At 37.3% G+C, this 20,697-nt stretch overlaps 2 protein-coding genes across 4 annotated transcripts; one reads left to right on the plus strand and one right to left on the minus strand.

Annotated features, from left to right (window-relative positions):
- Positions 1–5,456: 5,456 nt before the first annotated feature.
- Positions 5,457–6,347, plus strand: LOC131333411 (nuclear transcription factor Y subunit B-4). Its single transcript, XM_058367914.1, has one exon. It carries the CDS (start codon positions 5,511–5,513, stop codon positions 5,946–5,948), a length of 438 nt encoding a protein of 145 aa, XP_058223897.1. The 5' UTR covers positions 5,457–5,510; the 3' UTR covers positions 5,949–6,347.
- Positions 6,348–8,074: 1,727 nt separating this feature from the next.
- LOC131334076 (uncharacterized) lies at positions 8,075–20,697 on the minus strand. 3 transcript variants are annotated; one of them, XM_058368946.1, is made up of 4 exons: positions 20,431–20,697; positions 16,507–16,564; positions 15,281–15,390; positions 8,075–8,294 (listed from the first exon to the last, which is right to left on the minus strand). In XM_058368946.1, exons 1-4 carry the CDS (start codon positions 20,491–20,493, stop codon positions 8,214–8,216), a joined length of 312 nt encoding a protein of 103 aa, XP_058224929.1. In that variant the 5' UTR covers positions 20,494–20,697; the 3' UTR covers positions 8,075–8,213. The 3 variants fall into 3 exon arrangements, 2 of the variants coding, with proteins under 2 accessions (XP_058224929.1, XP_058224928.1); XR_009202026.1 differs by lacking the exon at positions 8,075–8,294 and having other exon boundaries at positions 15,103–15,835; XM_058368945.1 differs by lacking the exon at positions 8,075–8,294 and having other exon boundaries at positions 15,103–15,390; positions 20,431–20,695.

The following is a 20,697-nucleotide window of genomic DNA, read 5'->3' on the forward strand; positions in this document are numbered from 1 at the left end:
CCCCTTTTCTCTCTCTCCTGAAATGGAACCGATTGGAGGAAGAGAGGGACAAAGTTCGTTGGGGGCGGTGGTGGTGATCTGTTGTCGTTTTCCAATAAAACCCAGGTGGAAGACCATGATGGAAGAGGAATCATTGATGTAAATGGAAAAGGCACCAATTGAGTTAAACCCAACTCTATTTTTTCATCTATTCCTTCCTCCATTTTTCCTACGCACACACACGGTGAATGACCTTGAAGTTCTAAGCCCTTGGATCTATGCATATCAATATTGGTATATGTGTTGTTGTCTTATTTTGTTAAACTAAGGTACGATACTCAGCCCTTAACCCATTGGTTAGGGAAGAAGAGAGTAGCAAACCATTTGTGCGCGCGTTTTTGAATCTGGATACAAAAGTAGTTGAATAAATCAACATGTATGGTGGAGCAGTACTAGAGATTTGCATAAATAGAGTTGTTTAGGGTAGTAGATCCAACCGCGAGGAGTTGTTTTATGTAAACTCAATAATGTCAGTGCCTCGTATTTGGATTAGGTAACACACGGTAAGATTCAAAATTTGCGAAAGTAGCATTATAATCCCGTATAAATCAGCTTCATTGGCGGGAGTGGTCAATAGTTTCGGTAATTCAATTTAGTTGTGTTCAAAATGCTTTGCACCGTGCCTTCAGGCACAGGCAAACCCTAGTATATATATAATTCTTTCCACCAGCGGTGGAAAACTCCACTTTTCACCACGACCTTTTTCGGTTCTACCATGTGTTTATTATTGATCTGAACCGTTCATCTTGTAGACCTTACATAATAGTGTATCCATGCAAAAAATAAACTTGATCGGACATCGGTAGGAGTATCAAAAATTGAATTTTGCTTTATAAAATGGATAGTTTATCTTTATTATTATTGACAGAAATCAGATTGTCCATTTTATAAACCATTCAAATTTTGATATACTCCCTCCGTCTCATAATATTTGTCCGGTCCGCAAAACGAGGACCATAAAATAATGTATTTCTTTCAAGAAAAAATTCAAATTTTTTTCATAAGTTAAAAGAACTCGTCAAGATCTAGTAAATTGTTGAATTTTTTTTCAACTTTTCTTACAAAAATTGTATTATTTTTACGTCTCTGTTTTGCGAACCGGACAAATATTATAAGACGGAGGGAGTATCTATCAACTTCCGATAAAACTGATTTTTTGCATGACAATACTATAATAGCGGTGATAGAAAATAGACAGTCGGTGAGTCCCATAATAGCGGTGATAGATAAGTAGAGTTTTATACCGACGGTGTATAAAATTTATTCTCTATATATATATATCCAGTTGGGATCATTGGTTTTGGTTGTGATGCTTTTTTCACCTTCCTTTTAATCTCTGTAATCCTCTATTACCGTGATTAATAAAATCGTTTCGGCCTTTTATCAAAAAAAAAAAAACAAACAAAAGGGCTATGATCTAATCAAACACAGTGATAAGTAATTTTATTCATCTAGGCCCTCTTGTCCAACTTCATGGGTTTCTTTCCAGTGCTGCAGTGGCCGATCTATTTGGCTTATATATAGCAAGTGATAAGTGGGTTGTGAAAGAGGCATTGACGAACGTACGTTCCTTGAAACGAAATATGAAAAACTCAAGAGGCCAGGAGAGAAGAAGTCATGATAGCTCATTGAAGGACAATTTGATATCTTCGAGCGACATTCGTCACAGAAATGAGATCGTTCTGAAGGATCCATAGAACAAGTATGCTTGAAGATGATTGCGGATGATCAAGTTATTTTTAGTCACTTGAGTGCTAGGTTTAGTTTTCGTTTTCATGATCTCAAGCTAACTAGCTATGGTTGAGGTGGTTGTTGCTTTCATTGGTGTTGAATTGCCTTGTTCATCCTTCGGTGTTTAATTTTAACTATGTTCGAATTGGATCACTAGAACAAACTCCTCTCTCTGCTCGTTTTCTGTCAAATTATTACTCTTGTTTCTCTATTCTTCTCTCTCCATGCACTCAAAACCCTAGTGTCTTTAGGTTGGCATCTTGTGATCAACTTTAGTTGTAGGTTTTGCTGAGGTTGGGTGGCGTGTTTCCAACAGGCATGCATACCTTCTTCTTCTTTTATCGGCAAAAGTGACATTTTATTAAAACTCATAAGGGTACATCAAACATCCAATAAAAAATTGGATGAAACACTTAATTAATAAGCCAAGCCCAAACCTCAAAACAACACCTAAAGGGCCAAGCCTGATCCCCCAAAAAACTAAACAATCAAACCTTAGCCACCGCAACCCCAAACCCCAATCCGCCGACCACAGACTAACGGCCACCATCACCACCACCAGAAACCTGCTAGAGAAGATCTCCATCAGAGACCCAAGCCTAAGCCTAAGCATCTAATATTCATCGGTAGCATCAACACCACACCTCCATCGCAGTCATCCTTTGCCATCATCCATTTATCCCGGTGTGATTTATATTCTGAGTCAATAAAATTTTCTTTTGCCCATAAAAAAACTGAAAAGAAAATAAAAGCAATGACGGTTTGAAGACACTTTTCAATGGTTATTCATCTGCTTTTTTACTTGCATCATTTCTTTCTTTCTAGTCCAATTTGGGAATTAACCAAACAAGAAAAGATCATATCAAAGAAGAAAATTTCTTCTCTTCCTCCTTTCCGTCGTCCTTGAGTTCCAAACCCTACCTAAAAGTTCAAGTGCATTTCAAAGTAGTGAGATAGCATCTAACATAAAAAAGTGTTATATATATATATATATATATATATATATATATATATATATATATAGGTATATATATGAAGATTTGAAGGATCGATATGGATGGCCATGGCTATAGAAAAAAGAAGATGTTGCTTTCAGTTGTATTTTTCTGCTGCTGTTTTCAAGTTTTAATTTGTTGTCTGCTCTTGTGATTGGTTTGTCGCCAATTTTGAAGTTTGTGGCTTGCATTTGTGATGCTATGCCCTATCCTCTTACTCATAATTAGTGTAATTCTTCTTATTAATTATATCGGTCTAGCTAACCTTCGCCCACCAGGCGAAGGATAATATGCCCAGTAACACCAAACAACTTTTATCAAAATGATCTTATTTCTCGGATATCAATGCATTTTGTATCTATTATTCTACACCCTTTGGGCGGAAGTTAGAATGATATTCCTGATTATATTTCTTTCTTTTATCAAAAAACAAAAGAAGAAGAGTAAAGTAGTTAAGTATTAGGTAATCTAGAACTAGGGTTGCTAATCACTTCTTTTCCAGCTATGATATCTCTTTGGATCAATCCCAAAACATACTAACGTGTACAAATCAAGTCCATTAGCATATAATCCTAATTTAATTGAATCTAGACATGTTGGGAACATTAAAAGTTAAAGATTGAGTTGGAGTTGGGAATTAAGAGTATGGAATTAAAGTGATCTGGGGGGACCATTTTGTACTGATTTTGAAATTGACCCTTTTTTATAGGACTTAAAATTTTCAATTGGGTGAGCTTGCAAAAATCAGTCAAGTGGGTTTGGTCAGATTCCACAGGGGAGTAGGATTCGTGTAGAGATTGTAGTGCGCCTCGGTAAGGCCCTCGAAATATCATCATCACGATCTGAACCCGTCTCGTGCAGAGTTTGTCGAGAACTTTTTAATTTACACTAAAAATCAAGACGATTGGATATTAATGGTCACGTAACGAGTCAACATATATTTTTGAGAAAATATACGGTTATTGTTATTCAGATAATGAACTATAACATATATTTGACTAACATGATCTTTTAAAGTGCTCGACAAACAATTTTTTTTTTTGCTAAGCTACTCGACGAACAGTTCGGATCGTGATGATGATGATATCTCGAATGCAGGGCCGGCTTTGAGCTAAGCCAGACGAGGCTGTAGACTTAAGTCCCGAACTTTGGTTCAAAATTAGGACCACACATAGAAATAACAAGGTATGTAATATATAATCAATATAGCGCTTATATAACAAATGACATAGTTAGCCTAGTAGAAAACTTTAGTATTATTATCCAATAGGTACACGATTCAAATCCTAGGAGTCTCTTTTTTCCTTCCTTAAGAGAGTATTTTTTTTCCCTCACAATTTCGTCTTAGCCGGCCCTGGTCGAATGGCTCGCTCCACCAAGCCGCACTACAATCCCATTGTACATTCAGTACTGCACTATAGAAACGAATATATATGTACCACGATGCATTCATAGACACTTCTATTCGGAAAGAAAATTAGGTTAAGTTGTTTTGGTTTATTCTGCCACTAGCTTATTAATTTCTACTTTCGGGAGTACTTCATCATTGTACTTGAAGATTTTCTAGGTTTCATCCTGACTTAAACCCTTTTCTCATTGTGTTCATGCCATGCACAAAAACGAAAGCCCTAGTACTCCTCTGAATGTCCATTTTCCCATGTTGTCCCACCAATTGTTGCTGCCCACTACACGTGAGCAGTGGCGGACGCAAGATTTGTACTTAGCAGGTGTCTAAATCACATGCATATCTTCATTAACAATAAGCAATACAGTTCATACTAACATATATTGGGAACGGGGGAAGCTGCTATGCAGCTTCGTGCTGCACAGCGTGCTGTGCACCCGTCGGTGACGCCTTGCCGGCATCGGTCCGGCGATCGGAGACGTTCACCGCGTAGAGCTCATCGAGTTCTACGTGTGCGCTAAAAATCAGCTCGATCAAATATAGTTAAGTGCCTCATCCGAACACATATAACTTGAAAAAAATGGATCCAATGGTTTTGATCCAGTGTTTTGTACCCATTCGGATTTATTTTTTTTCAAGTTATATGCATTCGGATGAGGCACTTAACGATATTTGATCAAGCTGATTTTTGGCACACGCGTAATACTCGACGAGCTCTACGCGGTGAACGTCTCCGATCGCCGGACCGATGCAGGCAAGGCGTCGCCGGCAAGTGCACAGCGTGCTGTGCAGCACGAAGCTGCACAGCAGCTTCCCCCATTCCCATATATTGATGCTTGCTAAGTCTAAGAAGAATACATAAATGCCATTTAATTTTGTACTCACGATCAAAAAATGGTTGATAACTTGAAATTTTATGGGTTTTTCCGCACAAGTATAGGAACCTTATAAACCTTTTCTAACTCTAGAGACTTAAAGACACTGATCCTATAAATTTTTTTCAAATTAACATGAAAAACTAGTATAATTAGTGGGAAATATTTGAAATTGTGTAGGAGCCAAGCTCACCAGACCCACCGCTGCACATGTGGGCATGCATCATCATGGCATGCCATATATTCTCATTGTGCACAGATACATGGGCATGCATGCACATAATCGCAGCATACATACAACCAATCACGTGCGATGCACATGCGCATGCGCATGTGCATTTGCATACATGACCATACCTCTCCATGTACCTATATAGAAACAAGTCTTGCCAGTGGTCAAGAGCTACGTGTCAGTGTCCAAACAGATCAAAGCCCTTTGAAGAAAAAAGAAAGAAAAAACCAGACATGGTTGAGGAGATCAATGACAAGCTGCTTCCCATAGCCAACGTGGGCCGGATCATGAAGCAGATCCTGCCACCCAGTGCCAAGATCTCCAAGCAGGCCAAGGAGACAATGCAAGAATGCGCATCGGAGTTCATAAGCTTCGTGACCGGAGAGGCGTCTGACAAGTGCCACAAGGAGAATCGGAAGACAGTTAACGGAGACGACATCTGCTGGGCTCTCAGCTCGCTAGGGTTTGATAACTACGCCGAGGGAATGGAACGGTACTTGCACAAGTACAGGGAGTTTGAGAGAGAGAGAGCCCACCAAAACAAAGCCAATTGTGGCATTGCTGCAGGAGAGGAGAGAGAGGAGGCTGATGAGCAAATTGCTCACAGTCCAACTGCATTAGAGCTTAGGGTTCTTGAAAAGGGTGGAAGCTCTCTCACAAAGCCATCTTGATAGAGAGAAAGGAGTACTGGCTTTCCCTGCTATGAGCTTCTACAATTGTTAGGTCACCGGTTTGTTCAAATAAGTCGCGTTTTCCATGCTTTTCCCATGTTACAACTCCCGTACGAATTCAATCCAAACCAAAATAATGGAGAGGATAAACTAAACAAGATTGTGGAAAGAGATCGATGTTCTTGCTATGTATTTATGTGCCTTGAGTTGGGAAAAATTTTGCAAACCAATTCATGAGTACTTGCAAGTTTTTTTAAGGTAACTTTGATTTGTCTCCATGGCTCTTTTCTTATTTTTTGGATCCTTTTAGTTGTAGATTTTGTTCTAGGGTGTATTTAAGCTTGTATCTATGAAGAGATTCATCGGAAAATGAAAAGGAATTTGTGGGATTATATTTTCACTCCTTTTTCTTTTGATTCCTTTGGGTTTTTTCTCACAAATCTCGATCTCCACAAAGCTAAGATCGGAACGCAGGCGTTGTAATAAAAGGAGGATGTGTAAAATGAGATGAAAAGTTTATGCTATGGTTTGTGATTTTTCGAGTTTACTGTAAGCCTGCCATGGATGAAGGTTTTGTGGATCGGGTCGACTTATTGCAGGAAAGGTAGATCGAGGAAAAATACCATCAATTTGCAAAGGAATTTCTAGCTTTCTCGTCCCTATAATTGTATTTCTTGATCCAAACACAACCTATATATATTACAGTACTTGTTATGAATCTGTATCAAATACTCCTTAAAATCCCAGTAAGAAGCCTAGATTAGGTTTGGTGCAATGTAGAGCCAAAGCCCTCAACAACTATACCATCCTCAGATACCAAACTCCATAATATCAATTGCACCTCATAATATCAAACTCCATAATTTTCCATCAAAAAAAAGGGAAGGAAAAAAAAAAAAACTCAATAGTGTCCGTTCGTTATTGATCAGAGCGTATAACCAACGTACATTGTTGAGTTTCTTGTCAATCGATCGCATAATAAAATATCAAACTCCATAATTTTCCATCGAAAGAAAAACTTCATAATCGTGCTTGTTCTCCTTTTTGTCAGGGGAAGAAGAAGTAGGGTAGCCGGCAGGGGCTGCGGCACCCCAAAATTTTATAATGAGTATCATATTTTACTAGAGATTATTCTATACGTTGTCAAAAGCAAGCCTGAACACCCTCAATTTTCAAAAAGAGTACCAGTTCAAAAGAGTTTAATATAAAATAAAATAAAAAGGGCTGATAAATATTTCTAAAGAAAATACTACAATACACACCCCTATTAGAATGTATACGCTACGCACCTTTGAATCACCTTAAATACATACTAATATTTTGCATATAAATCCGTGATCTCAGTCTTAAAATCATAACTTTCGTACAACGATTCATGACAATTAGACATAAATTTATAAATCCTGAACTCATAACATGTGTTGGTGTTATGAATTCTTAAACATATGTTATGAATTCAAATGGTGCATACGGTAAACACTCATATAGGGGTTGTAGGCTTATGGAATTTTCTTCATGCATATATATATATATATATATATATAGACACACACACACACACACACATACAGTCAGGACCGTCGGAACCTCCCCTTTTCTGATTGAATTTCGATGATCCGAGACGCTCAATGTGTTCAGAACGTGATATTAAAGGTATCCACGAGAAATTGGCAAAAAAAATGACCGGAAAGTGCTTGAGTTGAGCAGTTTTTTATTGAATTGTTCAACAAAAAATTGTTAGGATGAAGCCATTCCCCGTCTTTTTTTTTTTGCCAATTTCTCACGGGTACTCTTAAAAATTACGTTCTGATCACATTAAGCGACTCGGATCATCAAAATTTGATCGGAAAAGGAGAGGTCCTGACGGTCCTAACCGCAAGAGGTCCTGACTTGAACCGGACTGATATATACATGATGGCCATGACCATGTCCATGATCAGCTCATAGAATGGTCAAAGGAGACCAAAGATCTTTGGTTTGTACTTTGGTAAAGGTATCTTGTGAAACCCTAAAACCGGGGACCATTTATCAGGTGGATTATTTAGAAAACATGATTTTACAGTACACCCAAAAAAGAGATGAATTTATTTAAGAGTTGGGGCGTGCTAATATTTTAGTACTCCTACTAGAGATAACAGAGGAATTTAGGGCAATCTTTTCCCATTAAAAAAAGGAGTTAGGACAGTGACTGAAATCAGCATGCCAGAAGTTCTCAAGTGTTGGGCTCTGATTATTATAAACCTATAGTTTTAGGGTTTTTGAGATCTACTTAGGGACCACTTCTCCATTGTCTTGAGTCTTGACCTTCTCCGGCATGGAGCTGCAGTTGGAAACTTTCTTGAACACCTGAAAGATTTCACGCGTATCGGTGACCGTCGCGGTACTGTAATGGTATTGGGAATATCAAAGGATACATAACGTGAATCGATCGCAGCAATCGTGAATTTTTAAAAATGTATTTTTGAGGGGGGAACCTTTTTAAGTGCCTAAATTAGCTGTAGCAGTCAAATATCGGCCGCAACTAATTGAAAGCCCCACAAGTGAACGGTGGGATTGATACCCAGTATCATCAAGGAGGTCGCAATAGCAAAATGGTCAAACGAACATTAGACTTTATCCCACATTATTCATCTAAGCCACCCAAGTTTTGTTAATATATTATAGAGGCCACTCTACTTATTGCCAAATTGGCTTTATGTTTTTTTTTTATTGGCAATAGAATTTTATTAATCTCCGAACCGAAAGTTGCAAAGATTAAACAGGAACAGCAAGGAAAACGGCATCACAAAAATTGGCTTTATGTTGGAACCCTCCAAGAAATTTAACAAGGAAAATCAAATTTGTTCTACCAAATATACAGTCAAACACTACCCTGTTACAAAATTAACATTGCCAGTCAAAAAAGAAATCACCTTTAGTATAACTCATACTGTAGTTAATATTCTACAATCGAGAGTCTCTATGGTCAACTCTTTTTATCCATTCGGAATGTTATGCAGGAAAGTTTATGCCTTTTTCTGCTTGTAACTTAGAAAAAAAATTTCAACTCCAAAAACACTCATTACTCCTAGTTCTAATTATTACTCACATTTCCCTCTCCACTCATTACCCCTATCTCCAATCATTTCTCTCTATCTCTCTCCACTTATTACTCTCATATCTCTAATTATTACTTTAATTTCTTTCTTCACTCATTACCCCAAAAATTAAACCCAAAATTTTTAAGTTACCAACCGAACAAGACTTAGTCTTGAGAAAAGTGAATTGAAGTAAACGGAAAAGAAATCAATTTTCCTACCAATGTTCATTTGACAAAAGAATTATGTTTATATTCTACAATCGAGAGTCTCTAAGGCCGGCTACTTTTAGTTGTTCGGAATGTTGTGCAAGAAAGTTAGTCTTGAAAAAAGTTAATTGAAGTAAAGGGGAAAAGAAATCAATTTTCCTACCAATGTTCATTTGAAAGAATTCTGTGGGAAAATTGAAATTTAATTGTTCATTTGCCATGAAAAAGAAATTTACGTAAAACTTCTTTTCATCCTGAATTAAAGTAATTTTGGAAGCTAAATATCTGGCCACCATATTTTCATGAAAATTCATACATACAAATTGCGACCTCTAAATCATCATGCAACTCTAAAATTAGCCATTTTAGAAAAATAAAAATACAAAGTATTGCGATCAATCACCATGTGATACTATCGAAGCTTAATTACAAATAAACAGATAAGACGAATAAATTCAATGTTAACCAACAGTGACTAATTAGTTGGTACAAACAAAATAAAAGACTGATAACAAGATACTAAAAAAATACTTTCAAAAAACCAACATATTAACTAAGCAGCCCAAATTTGCAGCAGAAACAGAGAAAAATTGGAGATTCGCACGAAATAAATGAAATAAAGGAGAGCGAGAACGTTGATGCCAAATATTTGAAAATAGCGAGTGGAGAGCTTTTTCGGGATGCTAAATTTCTTATCTTTCGTAAGATCTGTTTTAACAGGAAGTGAGTCATACAAAAAAAAAAAAAAAATTCATTTTCCTAGGTTCCTTCACTTTCCTGGTACCTGAACACTGTAAAAATTAATATGTGGAAAATTTAACTTTCTCATTCTTTCTTGACATCTGAACAAGGCCGAAAAAGGAAAACAAGTTACCCGCAAATACTCCAAATATGAATATAGCTATATCATCACGAGACAAATAAGTAAACCTGTCCAAACCCCAAAACGAGGGATTTAATTCTAAGTACTTTATCCGTCTCTTCTTTTTTTTTTCCCTCTGTTTTCAAAAGTCATCTTTTTCGCTAGGTTTGGCTTAAGAAGTCATTTGAATTTCTTTATTCCAATTTTTTTTTTTGCATTTCTAGTTTTTCGTCAAATTTTTCAAGATTATTGATTGTTTTCGACAAGAGGTGACTAAAAAGTACAAAATTATGTTCAACACTAAAAAAATTAAATAAAGAAAAAAATAATCCAAATGATTATCAGTTTTGAACATAATCATCTACAAAAAAAAAATTGAAGCAAAACTAATAAATGCTGGAAAAATATAGAATAGAGGAAAAAAAATTCAAATAGCTTAATTATTAAGCCAAACCTAGCCTTAATCGATCGAAACATAATATATTTTCGTGAACAACTTCACTTATCAAAAGAACATTAAACTAAAAAATAATATTTTCACGAATATACAAGATTTTTTTTTTTTTTTGGACTTAGCCAAAAATCTCTCATATTTATATGTTTTGAGCACAAGGACATGCACATTCTGCAAAACTAGTGAAACTTCACTAATAACTAAAAGCTAGTGAGAGTGCCTAAAATCTTAGGGTACCCTATCAAAGTACCTAAATCCTAAAGTACCATATGAAAATGCCTATAATCCTAAGGTACCTTATGAAAGTGCCTATGCCTTGTTCTCTTCCATTTTCAAAAACCATTTTTCAAAAAACTCCTCATAGATTCCCCCTAGTTCCAACATTTCTCTATCTATCTCTCTCCACTTATTACCCCTACTATTTTTCAAAAAAAATTTCAAATATCAAACCAAACATAACAGTATCTAAAATCCTATATTAGAAAAGTGCACCCTAAATTCCTATGAAAGTGCCTAAACCTTAGGGTACCCTACACTAGGGTAATTTTGTCCGTGAAAACATGTTTTGGCCTTATGCATCAACTCAAAAAGTAACCTTCACTAAAAACTATTTTACAGGCGCCCTGCTTCTAAATGAAAACTATTTTACAGGCGCCCTGCTTCTAAATGAAAACTATTTTACCGTACTTATGGCTAATTTTTTTTTTAAAAGTAACTATATAGTAGTAAAAGACATGAGTACCGTAATCGAACCACTAAATGAAACCAAGGGAGAGATACATTATTCAAGGGAAAGACCCCTTTCTCGTGGGCGTTCTGTAATGCCAATGGGCCACCGAAACAGCCCTTGTTTGATTGCACATTTGGAAACAAAGTCCAAACCAAAAAAGAGTCCTTTATGTACTCAGCCTGTACACGGGTCAGTCCATGGGCTTAGATTCTCTAATGCTCTAAGCCCCTCAGAGCATCTCCAGTGAGATGGCTAACCAATTTAGGAGTTTGTGTATTTGTGTGTAAGTGCGTGTGGTTGTAAAAGAGTTGATGGCTAAATGGTAGTTTTTGATAAAAGTAGAAAGTAACAAGTGGTCATTAGTTTGTTGAGTGGATGGTCACTCCGATGGACTAATTAGTTTTATTGTATGAAACCCAAAAAAGAAATAACATCGACGATATATTTCGAAACTTAAACGGCAGTAGGAATTTGGAAATGGTCAACCTACTCTGTCTGTCGAAGCTTCAATTTAATAAGGGAAATGATTTTGCTACTCTCTTTTTTGTTAACGTCACTCCCCTGCAAGTTTATTTTTGCACCAAAAATACTCTTGCAGGGGAGTGACAAAATCGACCGCCTTTAACAACAGCTACATCGTTTTGTTGCAAATGCCACTATATTTCAGCCCAAGCAAGGAGTAGCAGTCCCTCATTTTGAAAAATCCCTCCCAACGTTAACTTTGTTTCGATGCAGAGAAGGAAACAAATTTTGTTGCAACGGCAACCTCATTTTATTCCAAAAAATCAAATAACATTTTTTATTTGGAAATTGAGCACACAAAATTTAATGAGTACATAAATAGGTGACTAAATCTATAAGGTGAGTTATTGAGTGATAAGTTTATAGACAAATTTATCTAGTCCATTGGAGTTAATTTTTGCACATTCACTAGCTACTATTTAGTGTCTTGTAGGATTCATTAGAAATGCTCTCATATCACTTCTCCGCATTGGACAAACAAGAGAATGATTGGGAGACACATGTCCGAATGCAGATCCCGACAAAGTTGTGTATATAGCGTCTGATGCACGTGAATCTCACAATATGTATGTGAAATCCACACACATCAAACGGCTCTGAACACATCTGCGTCTAGATTTGTGTACCACATACTTCTCTTAGAGCATCTCCAAGATTTCGAGACTCCAAGATTAATTTACATTCACACACACGCAAACAACAATTGTCAATTTATGTGTATGTTTTTAAACCTCATTATTTCCTTTTCAAATCCAACTTCTCGTTCATAATTGAAAATTCAATATGAACTATCATTATATATATAACATTGTCCAACATTTTTTGTTAGATCTCCATTTCAACACTTTTTCTTGTAGATATAAGTTCTCCATTTCAACACTTGTTTTGGTTAGATTCCGCCTTCTAATGGAGACCAATTAGTAGGAGATTAATCCATTTTTACCTAAAGGATGAATTTCGCAAACAAAGGGCATATGACATGGTAAGTTTTAAAATTTTTGAATTGATGATTGCCCTATTGTGGCGATAACTGCGGACTTATAGGAAAACCACATGAGGTGGCATTTTAATGTTGTATGCATAGAAACTGATTTGGGTCTCTAGGTGTGCCCTTGTTGATGCCTCGGCTTTGATTTAAGGGTATGATTTCACAGCAAAACGACCCTTTAACTCCTCAGTTCTTGGAGGCATGGGGAGCCATCATTTTAGTGATATCCTGAGAGCATCACTTTGTGGATATATTGCCAAAAATTATATCTATCTCTAATCCTCCTCCGCCTATACCTCCAATGATTGGAACTAGAAAGGTTCTGTTATTGTTGCCGTTACTCTTTATAATTTCAATCAACATAGCAGCAGCAGCTATGCAGCAGCTATACTTACCGGATCAAATTCCAGAATATCTTGCGGCTTAATAGCCCACTATCTAAAGAGTGGAGCTAATTATTCAATAATTCTGCAGTGCCATGTGACATTGCCTATGTGGTGCTCTCCGAAAATCACGTCGAGACAAACTTTACTGCTGGACATGACGACATACTTTACCGGTCAGTTTCTGATCAAATCTCCACTTGGATAGCACCATGATCCCTTCACATCTTTACGGCACATTAGCAAATTACAACAGAAGTAACCTGCCTAAACCTATACCCAAGACCACTAAAAGAAAAGAAAGATGAAAAAAAATTATGGACACAGACACACTGGAAGGCAAGAGGAGAAACCCTAGCACTCACACTAATCCAGGTTGTGCACTAAACTACTTCTAGGAAAGAGCCTTCAATAAAATTAGTTAATACTTAAATGTCATGCCTTAAATGTCCAAGAGGGCACATCTTAAGATTTCTTCCAACCGATCATTTCACGATCCGAAGTACTTCTCTACCCCTTATTTGATATATCACTGGTTTAAACCTCACGGAACTCTTCCAAACCGTGAAGCTCTAATAGCAGTGAATGAAGAAACAATAGGAAAACAGAAAGAACTTTACTCTCTCAAGGAGTGGGTGAACCAGAGCAAAGGGCAAATGAAATGGGACAGTTTTCAGAAAACATAGAAGCAGAATATGGTGTGGCTTAACAGCCCACCATATCAAAAGTTGGGCTACTTGTTCAATAGTCCTCGGTACCATGTGACATTGTCTATGTGGTGCTCTCGGCAAGTCACGTAGAGACAAATTTTACTGGTGGACATGATGATATACTTTTGTTAGGTGAATATGACAACCCATACTCCGTGTAGCCGGAAATCTAATAGTTTTCTCAAAACTTGTGCTTAGTCTACTTGGCAAACGTTCTAGTTTCTGCTTATGAGCCCAAAATAAATAGAAAAGACTGAAAAAATTATTCCTGAGAAGCTCTGTTTTACTCTTTTTCTGCTTCTGCTCAAAACACCCACAATGTAATGCTAATATTGAAGTCTAATTGTCCAAGGTCCAGGCCTCTACTGAATTCTAGAGGAAGACCACCTCAGACCTAGCTCGACCACCTATTTTTTGCTAACGAAATTAGAATAGGTAAGAGGGGCCGACCATCGCGTGCTAACTCAGTAATTAATAGTTGTTGTTTGAAGGTCAATGTATTCACTCCAATATTTGATTCAAATGGTTCTCCTTTGAGCAACAAAGGAGCTCATACCTGTTGGAGGGCTGAATAAAAGGGGTCTAGCCAGACCCTGCAATACGGGACACCAAGCACGGGAATCTGTAGATGCACCTCAAGACAGGCTTGAGGCGAAAGACCTCAACTATCTAAAAACCAAAAAAAAAAAAAAAAAGGGCATTGTTTTCATGTTTGGCCGGAAACCTAAAAAAACCTTAGTGCCGACTGGTCCTCTGCAAGTTGATAAAACATAGAAGGGTTGCACCATCATTGGATGTGTAATCTCCCAGCCAACATTGCTTAAACGGGTATCTCAGAAAGGTACTCTTCTGTCCATTTGTTAGAAACACAAGCTCAACTGAGGTTGACCATATTGTTGCCCAAGTTCAACTAAGCTCCGGTGAGCACTATAATCCCCAAAATATAGAAGTATTCCAGACATACTTTTCCTATAAACAGAACTTATCTGGACTCTTTTCTCAAACTAGAACCGATGTTGTCTTCAACCTTCCTAGTTTCAACAATCGCCGGAGTTGAATATAGGAAGCAGAAGCTACAACTTGCGGCAGCGCGATTAGAACTCGGGAAACACACATGGTAAAGCAAACGTTTCCAAAGCATCTCATAAATGCTTTCCAGGCGCACCCAAGACTTGCTTAAGATGACTATCAAGCATTTCCCAAACTCAATTTACAGATGTGTGTAATACTGATCTACTAAGGTTAACCCTCAATGGGAGGAAGCCAAGCGAAAGCAATTCAGACACGACCAAGAATCAAAATATTTGGTTTATAAAAGCCTCTACAAAACCCCATCCATCTTCGATATCTGGTCCCACCCAAAAACCTGAGATTACAGCAGGAGAACTAGAACTTACATTAAAAGGATGAGAACCAGATCCACAAACATGTCTGCTGATATTCATTTTATGGCAATTACAGCTCCTATCTACCAAAGACATGCATTTCGGAGCAACAAGCGCGATTGCTGCAAATATTATACAATTATTCGGTTTGGTAAGAATGGGCATCATTGTTGAAGCCTATCAACTGCACTTATCATAACATACAAAATATCTATGCCATTTCTTACACGACATGAAAAAAAATGGATTTAAGTGGTAATTCAAAGCAATGTCACTAGTAAAATTTAAAGGAGATAAATGATTAACATTCGTCATTATTGTGTTTAATTGCAGTCTTGCCGAAAAAATTCGACCATCAATGGGCCATCCCAAAAAATCCAGTGAAGCAAGAAAAATCGCAATGATCACATTCACGAGCTCTCCAAATGGGGTCCTTTATTGCTTCAATCTTTTCACATCTAAATTGTTTTAACTTGTTTCCAAATCCATGAGGATTTAGTTAGTTGATGAGCTCAAACTTATTATCTGCATCCTTGCCTCATTCATGTAGCAAAACACAAATACGATCTGTATCACAATTTCTATGATTTAGATGCACTTTGTGTTTAAGAAAAAAATCCACCACAAAGATGATCAAAAAGAAGAAAAAAAAGTTAGGGCAGCCTTAGGGAGTTGGTAACCACTAACCTAAAATTATCATTTGTTTAAACGTTTCATTCTTTCTTGTCTCACCAAACTTTAACTTTTTTCGGGTGAACAAGCAAAACATCTATAGCAAACCTCTGCTTTTGGACAACAACTATAACTTCTGTTATCAAGAAGCTAGTTTGGGCTACCATTATGTATCCTACGAGAATAAGCCATCCTAGAGCTTTTACCATTTAGAGGGCTCCATAGATCCCCTGACCCAATCATAAAGCTTACCAGCCATGATGTTAAAATTAAAGTTACTCCATTTAGGAATGTTAAGGTGTCTAGCCTTTATTCTTTGCTCTGTAGGAATTAGTTTCTCACCAAAACAAAAAAAGCTGAACTTCTAAGTTATTGTCCAGAAAACACTGTTCAAATTTTCATCTCCCCTTCCAGAGTACCTTAACATGAACTTGAATCTAGAATTTCCCAAACCAAGAAAGACAAAATTGTCTTTTCACACCATATTTCAGAATATGCAGACCATTTGTCTATTTAGGTCCCAATTTGAGGGTTAACCTTAGTAATATTAGGCCTGAAAAAAATACCTGTTCTGCTGGTTGCTTGTCTTGATAGCCTTCCAAGAGCCGATCTTGGACGCATTTCCTGAAGGCAAGCCCACTAAACATCAAGTACACTCCAACTGAAAATATATGCAGAGGTTCAAGCCAAAAATAGCACATAGACAAATTGGTCATCTTCATAAGTTGCATGAGGGCATTAAGGAGATACAGCAACACCAACCATAGACAGACTCAGTTAGCCATTAGGGTAAATTAGGGGTGTCAAACGGGCGGGTATGGGCCAAATTGGGTAAGTTGTAAGTGGGTTGGGTCTTTAATGGATCATGACCCATTTAAAACCCAATTAGTTATGAGTCTAATTACCCATACCCAACCCGACCCATTTATTTAACATCAAACCCGACCCGCCCATTAACCCAGTTACATGTATATTAAAATCTAAAATGACTTAACTACCCATGTACACTGAAATGATCATGTTACCTCTAAACATTTAAATGACCAAATTACCCATGTAAACTAAAATTATCAATTAGAGTCCCTAGTTGGCAACCAAATATCCCTTTTACCATCTCACAAATATATGCTAAAAATGAAATCGTCGCCAACGGGAAGGTGTTTCCAACCGAATCGCGGCATATCTACTGAAAATCCAAGCTTTCCATTCATAAATTGAATTTTCTCTCTCTAAACCCATTTCGGAGAAAAATTTGGGACTTGAATAAAGTTCTAGGGTTTTATATGTAATAAATTGTTGCGAGATGTATATATTTGTTTCGTTTGAAATCGTAAATTTCCATTCGATCAGTATCAAAACCAGCCTGTAAATTTCTGTTTTTGGGTTCAATTTGTTGAGAGATGTATATAATTGTTTTCTGCAAATTTTTTAGTTTCAGTTAAATTAAGAAATTAAATTATCATTTATCTTTCTACAATAGTTTAATGACATCTACAGTAATGTTCCTGCTAAATTATGAAGACATGAACATCTTTAGAATTAACTTTGGACTATTCAAAAGAATCAAAATTGAGAACCAGCCGTTTTACGGAAAAAAAAAATGAACAAAACCGCCGTGGCTTCAATTAAGTTGCTGAGAAAACCTCATTTAATGGTGAGAGAGGGGAGATCGAGAGATGACGAGGAGTTCTCTGTCGTCTTTTTTTCTTTTTTATGAGGTGGGTTAGTTTATGACTTGTTGGGTCATTTAACTTGGCCCAATTAAGACCCACTAATAAATGGGTTATATGGGTTTGGGCTCATTCTAACCCAGCTAACAAATGGGTTGGGTTGGGTCAATTTGTTAGTGGATGGGTTTGGGTCGATTAATGAGTTTGGATTCAATTTGCCACCCCTAGGGTAAATGAACCATGAATCTACTGTAACAACCTCTTTAATTACATCCAAGCATCACTAACTTCACGAGGGATATTCTTGACATTCCATTAACAAGAGAAAACAAACGCACAGAAACCATCATTGCTTCTCTATGGAGATTGAAGTAATATTCAGTATTTCTCGAAAGGATGAATCCCTATCGTGTAGTAGTGTATCCATGTGTACCATAATTAATTGATTGGCCATTGGCTCATACAACAACGCCTAAATCCTAAATTAATTTCTCACCATTCTCAAACTTGTGTTTTACACAATGATATATACAACCGATATTTTTATGAACGCATCACTTCACACTTGTGTCCCGTATCCATATCCATGACTCATAGTTAATTCCAGTACACAAACTCAAATCTAGATCGACACCCATGGCCATAGTCACACCAACCATAGTGCATAGTTTAGTAATGTGTATCTCTGAACAATCACTTATGTAGCTCGCAAAAAATGGAATCCGTTGATGCCAAAACATTCTCAAGTCAAACATTTGTCATAAACAGGCAAACCCAACTGCCTTAAAAATAAATGGACTCCAACCTTGACTTCAAATGTAGGGATGTCAAATTTTTTCCAAGGCGTATGTGGCAATTGGACATGTTAGAATTCGGCATCTCTAAACTACCAACTCCAACCAATATGCCTAATTTCATATTTAAGTAGGTTTTCACTTTCATTTTAAGTTTTGGGGAGTAAAGTGATCAAAGAAAACATTTGACATCACACGTCAAATTTGACATGAGAAAGGAGATGTTAAATAACACCAGAGCAATTGACATCTTGATTGGAGTTGGTTCCAATGTCAATTCATCCACATGGCATGCCATATCAAATTTGACATCCTTGGTTGGAGATGCTCTAAATGGTATTCCTAAAACGAAAATGCTAACCAAAGCAGTGCATCGATATTGGATAAGTGTATTGATATCCATGAAAAAGTATTGATATCTGTGGGATGTGTATTGAAATTCGAACTTGTTTGGCCTTAGTTGCATATTATTCACCGCCTAGTGGGTGGTGGTTCACAAAACCCTTCCTAAAAAAACAAAGAAATCTCTACGAAGCCAATAAGAATGTGAAATTCTCTTTCCAATTGCTTTTTTCCCCATTGATCATCACAGTTGGACACGAACAATCTGAAAATGGGATTAACTAGCAATCGATAAATTAAACCTGATGGACACTGAAAAGGCTACTGAGATGAACTAATCGGTCAAATATTTGTAAGAAAAGGCTACTTAAAAGCAAATTGTGGTTTTATACCAATAAATCTGTAATTGCCCAGTCCATCAGGGAATTTTTTGTTGTCCTACTTAACATATATGAAATGATCAAATTCAAGACCCGATGGAGTACATTGCAAATGTGCTGCTTGTTCAGCACCGCTAAGTTATGATCCACTTATGAAGCCAGTTCACTGAACCCCAGAGCTAAAGGCTCCGACACTAGGTCATTTTTCTGTGATTCGCAATTTCAACAAAAGAAACTATTTCTTGTTATCATTCATACCAAGCCTTTAAGAAGACTCTCCACCCACTTCTCCAACATCGGACAGCCCTCGAACTTACAAACGTCATATTTCAAAACTCAAAGTCTCAAATGCCCGGATTAAATCCAGATGTTTACCAACGTAAAGGCTAATGGGATTCAAGACTCTGAACTTCAGAGGTTAAAAGTGAAAAACTAGGCCTATTAACCTTGAGTTGTGAATACTTTGAAATATCGGTATCAGTCTCCATAACGGTATCGGTTGCGATCTCTCGGTTTTGGGGCATATCAGTTGTAGGCAGGAGGTGTGAATTTTTTAAAATTTCGCACAACATATCACCGATACCACCGTTACCTATCAGCCGTAATGTTGACCGTATCTGCCCATAACGGACCGATACCACCTTTACGTATCAGCCGGTACTGTTGCGCATGACCAGATAGGTATGCGATTTTCCTTCACACCACGATATCGGCCCCATATCGGGACTCGATACCTACCGATATCGATACATATCACCAATACTTCAAATCAAACCCAAGGACATAGCACGTAGCGCATTTTGCATCCAATCTATCCCTCTCAAACCAGCATTTTACACTTTCTCTATTCACAACGATAGCCAAGGAAATTTCAAATTACCAAATTCGCCTAATCCGTAAAGATTGCAGAATAAAGCCAGGGCTTTCCTCCAAGCACTCCCCAGGCCCAGCTCAATTCAGAAATTGAATCCTTCTCCATAGAAAGCAAAGTGAAAGAATTATATTAAATGCTCTCGATTTCCCACCGTACGTAAAATTTCCTTTGTGGTAGGGCTAATTGCAGTGCAAACAGAAAATGAAACAGAACTTCAAAATTATAGGGTTTGATTTATAAGGAGAAAGACCAGTGGTATTAACCCAACTGCACAGGAGAGTACGAACCACAAAATAAACATATCAAATGAAATCAATACTACTGGTAGTAATTTACCATCGTAAGCATCATTTGTGTCAGGTAACAGACAAATTTCTTGGTTGGAATTTCTCGGCAATTCAACGAGGGGAAAAAAGAGGAGTTAAGTTACCTTGTCTAGGGTTTGGGAAGCAGGAAGGTGCATTGGAATAGTGAAGGAGATTACACACGCCATGGAAGAAGGGAAACTTTTCTCCTTCTTCCTTCTTTCTTGGCGCTTCCTCTGGTGTGGCGATTTTACAGTCACAGAGGGACGGAGTGAACACGCGTAGTGCTATTCCGAATAGGGATGGCAAAAGGAAGAGTGTACAGAAGGAATGGAATTTCTGTGAGTTCGAACTCGGAGAAATGCTCGGCTCAGTTCAATCCGTTTGGATTG

The sequence above is a fragment of the Rhododendron vialii genome, chromosome 7a (assembly GCF_030253575.1).
Source record: "Rhododendron vialii isolate Sample 1 chromosome 7a, ASM3025357v1".
In the NCBI taxonomy this organism is placed as follows: domain Eukaryota; kingdom Viridiplantae; phylum Streptophyta; class Magnoliopsida; order Ericales; family Ericaceae; genus Rhododendron; species Rhododendron vialii.

What these genes read in the sequence shown, in the direction of transcription:
- LOC131333411 (XM_058367914.1), top strand. Translation starts at nt 5,511, where the DNA reads ATGGTTGAGGAGATCAATGACAAGCTGCTTCCCATAGCCAACGTGGGC.
- LOC131334076 (XM_058368945.1), bottom strand. Translation starts at nt 20,493, where the DNA reads ATGGCGTGTGTAATCTCCTTCACTATTCCAATGCACCTTCCTGCTTCC. An exon ending in CTTCCCAAACCCTAGACAAG is followed by an intron (nt 16,565 to 20,430) that starts GTAACTTAACTC and finishes GCTTGCCTTCAG; the next exon opens with GAAATGCGTCCAAGATCGGC. An exon ending in ACAAGCAACCAGCAGAACAG is followed by an intron (nt 15,391 to 16,506) that starts GTATTTTTTTCA and finishes TAATATTTGCAG; the next exon opens with CAATCGCGCTTGTTGCTCCG.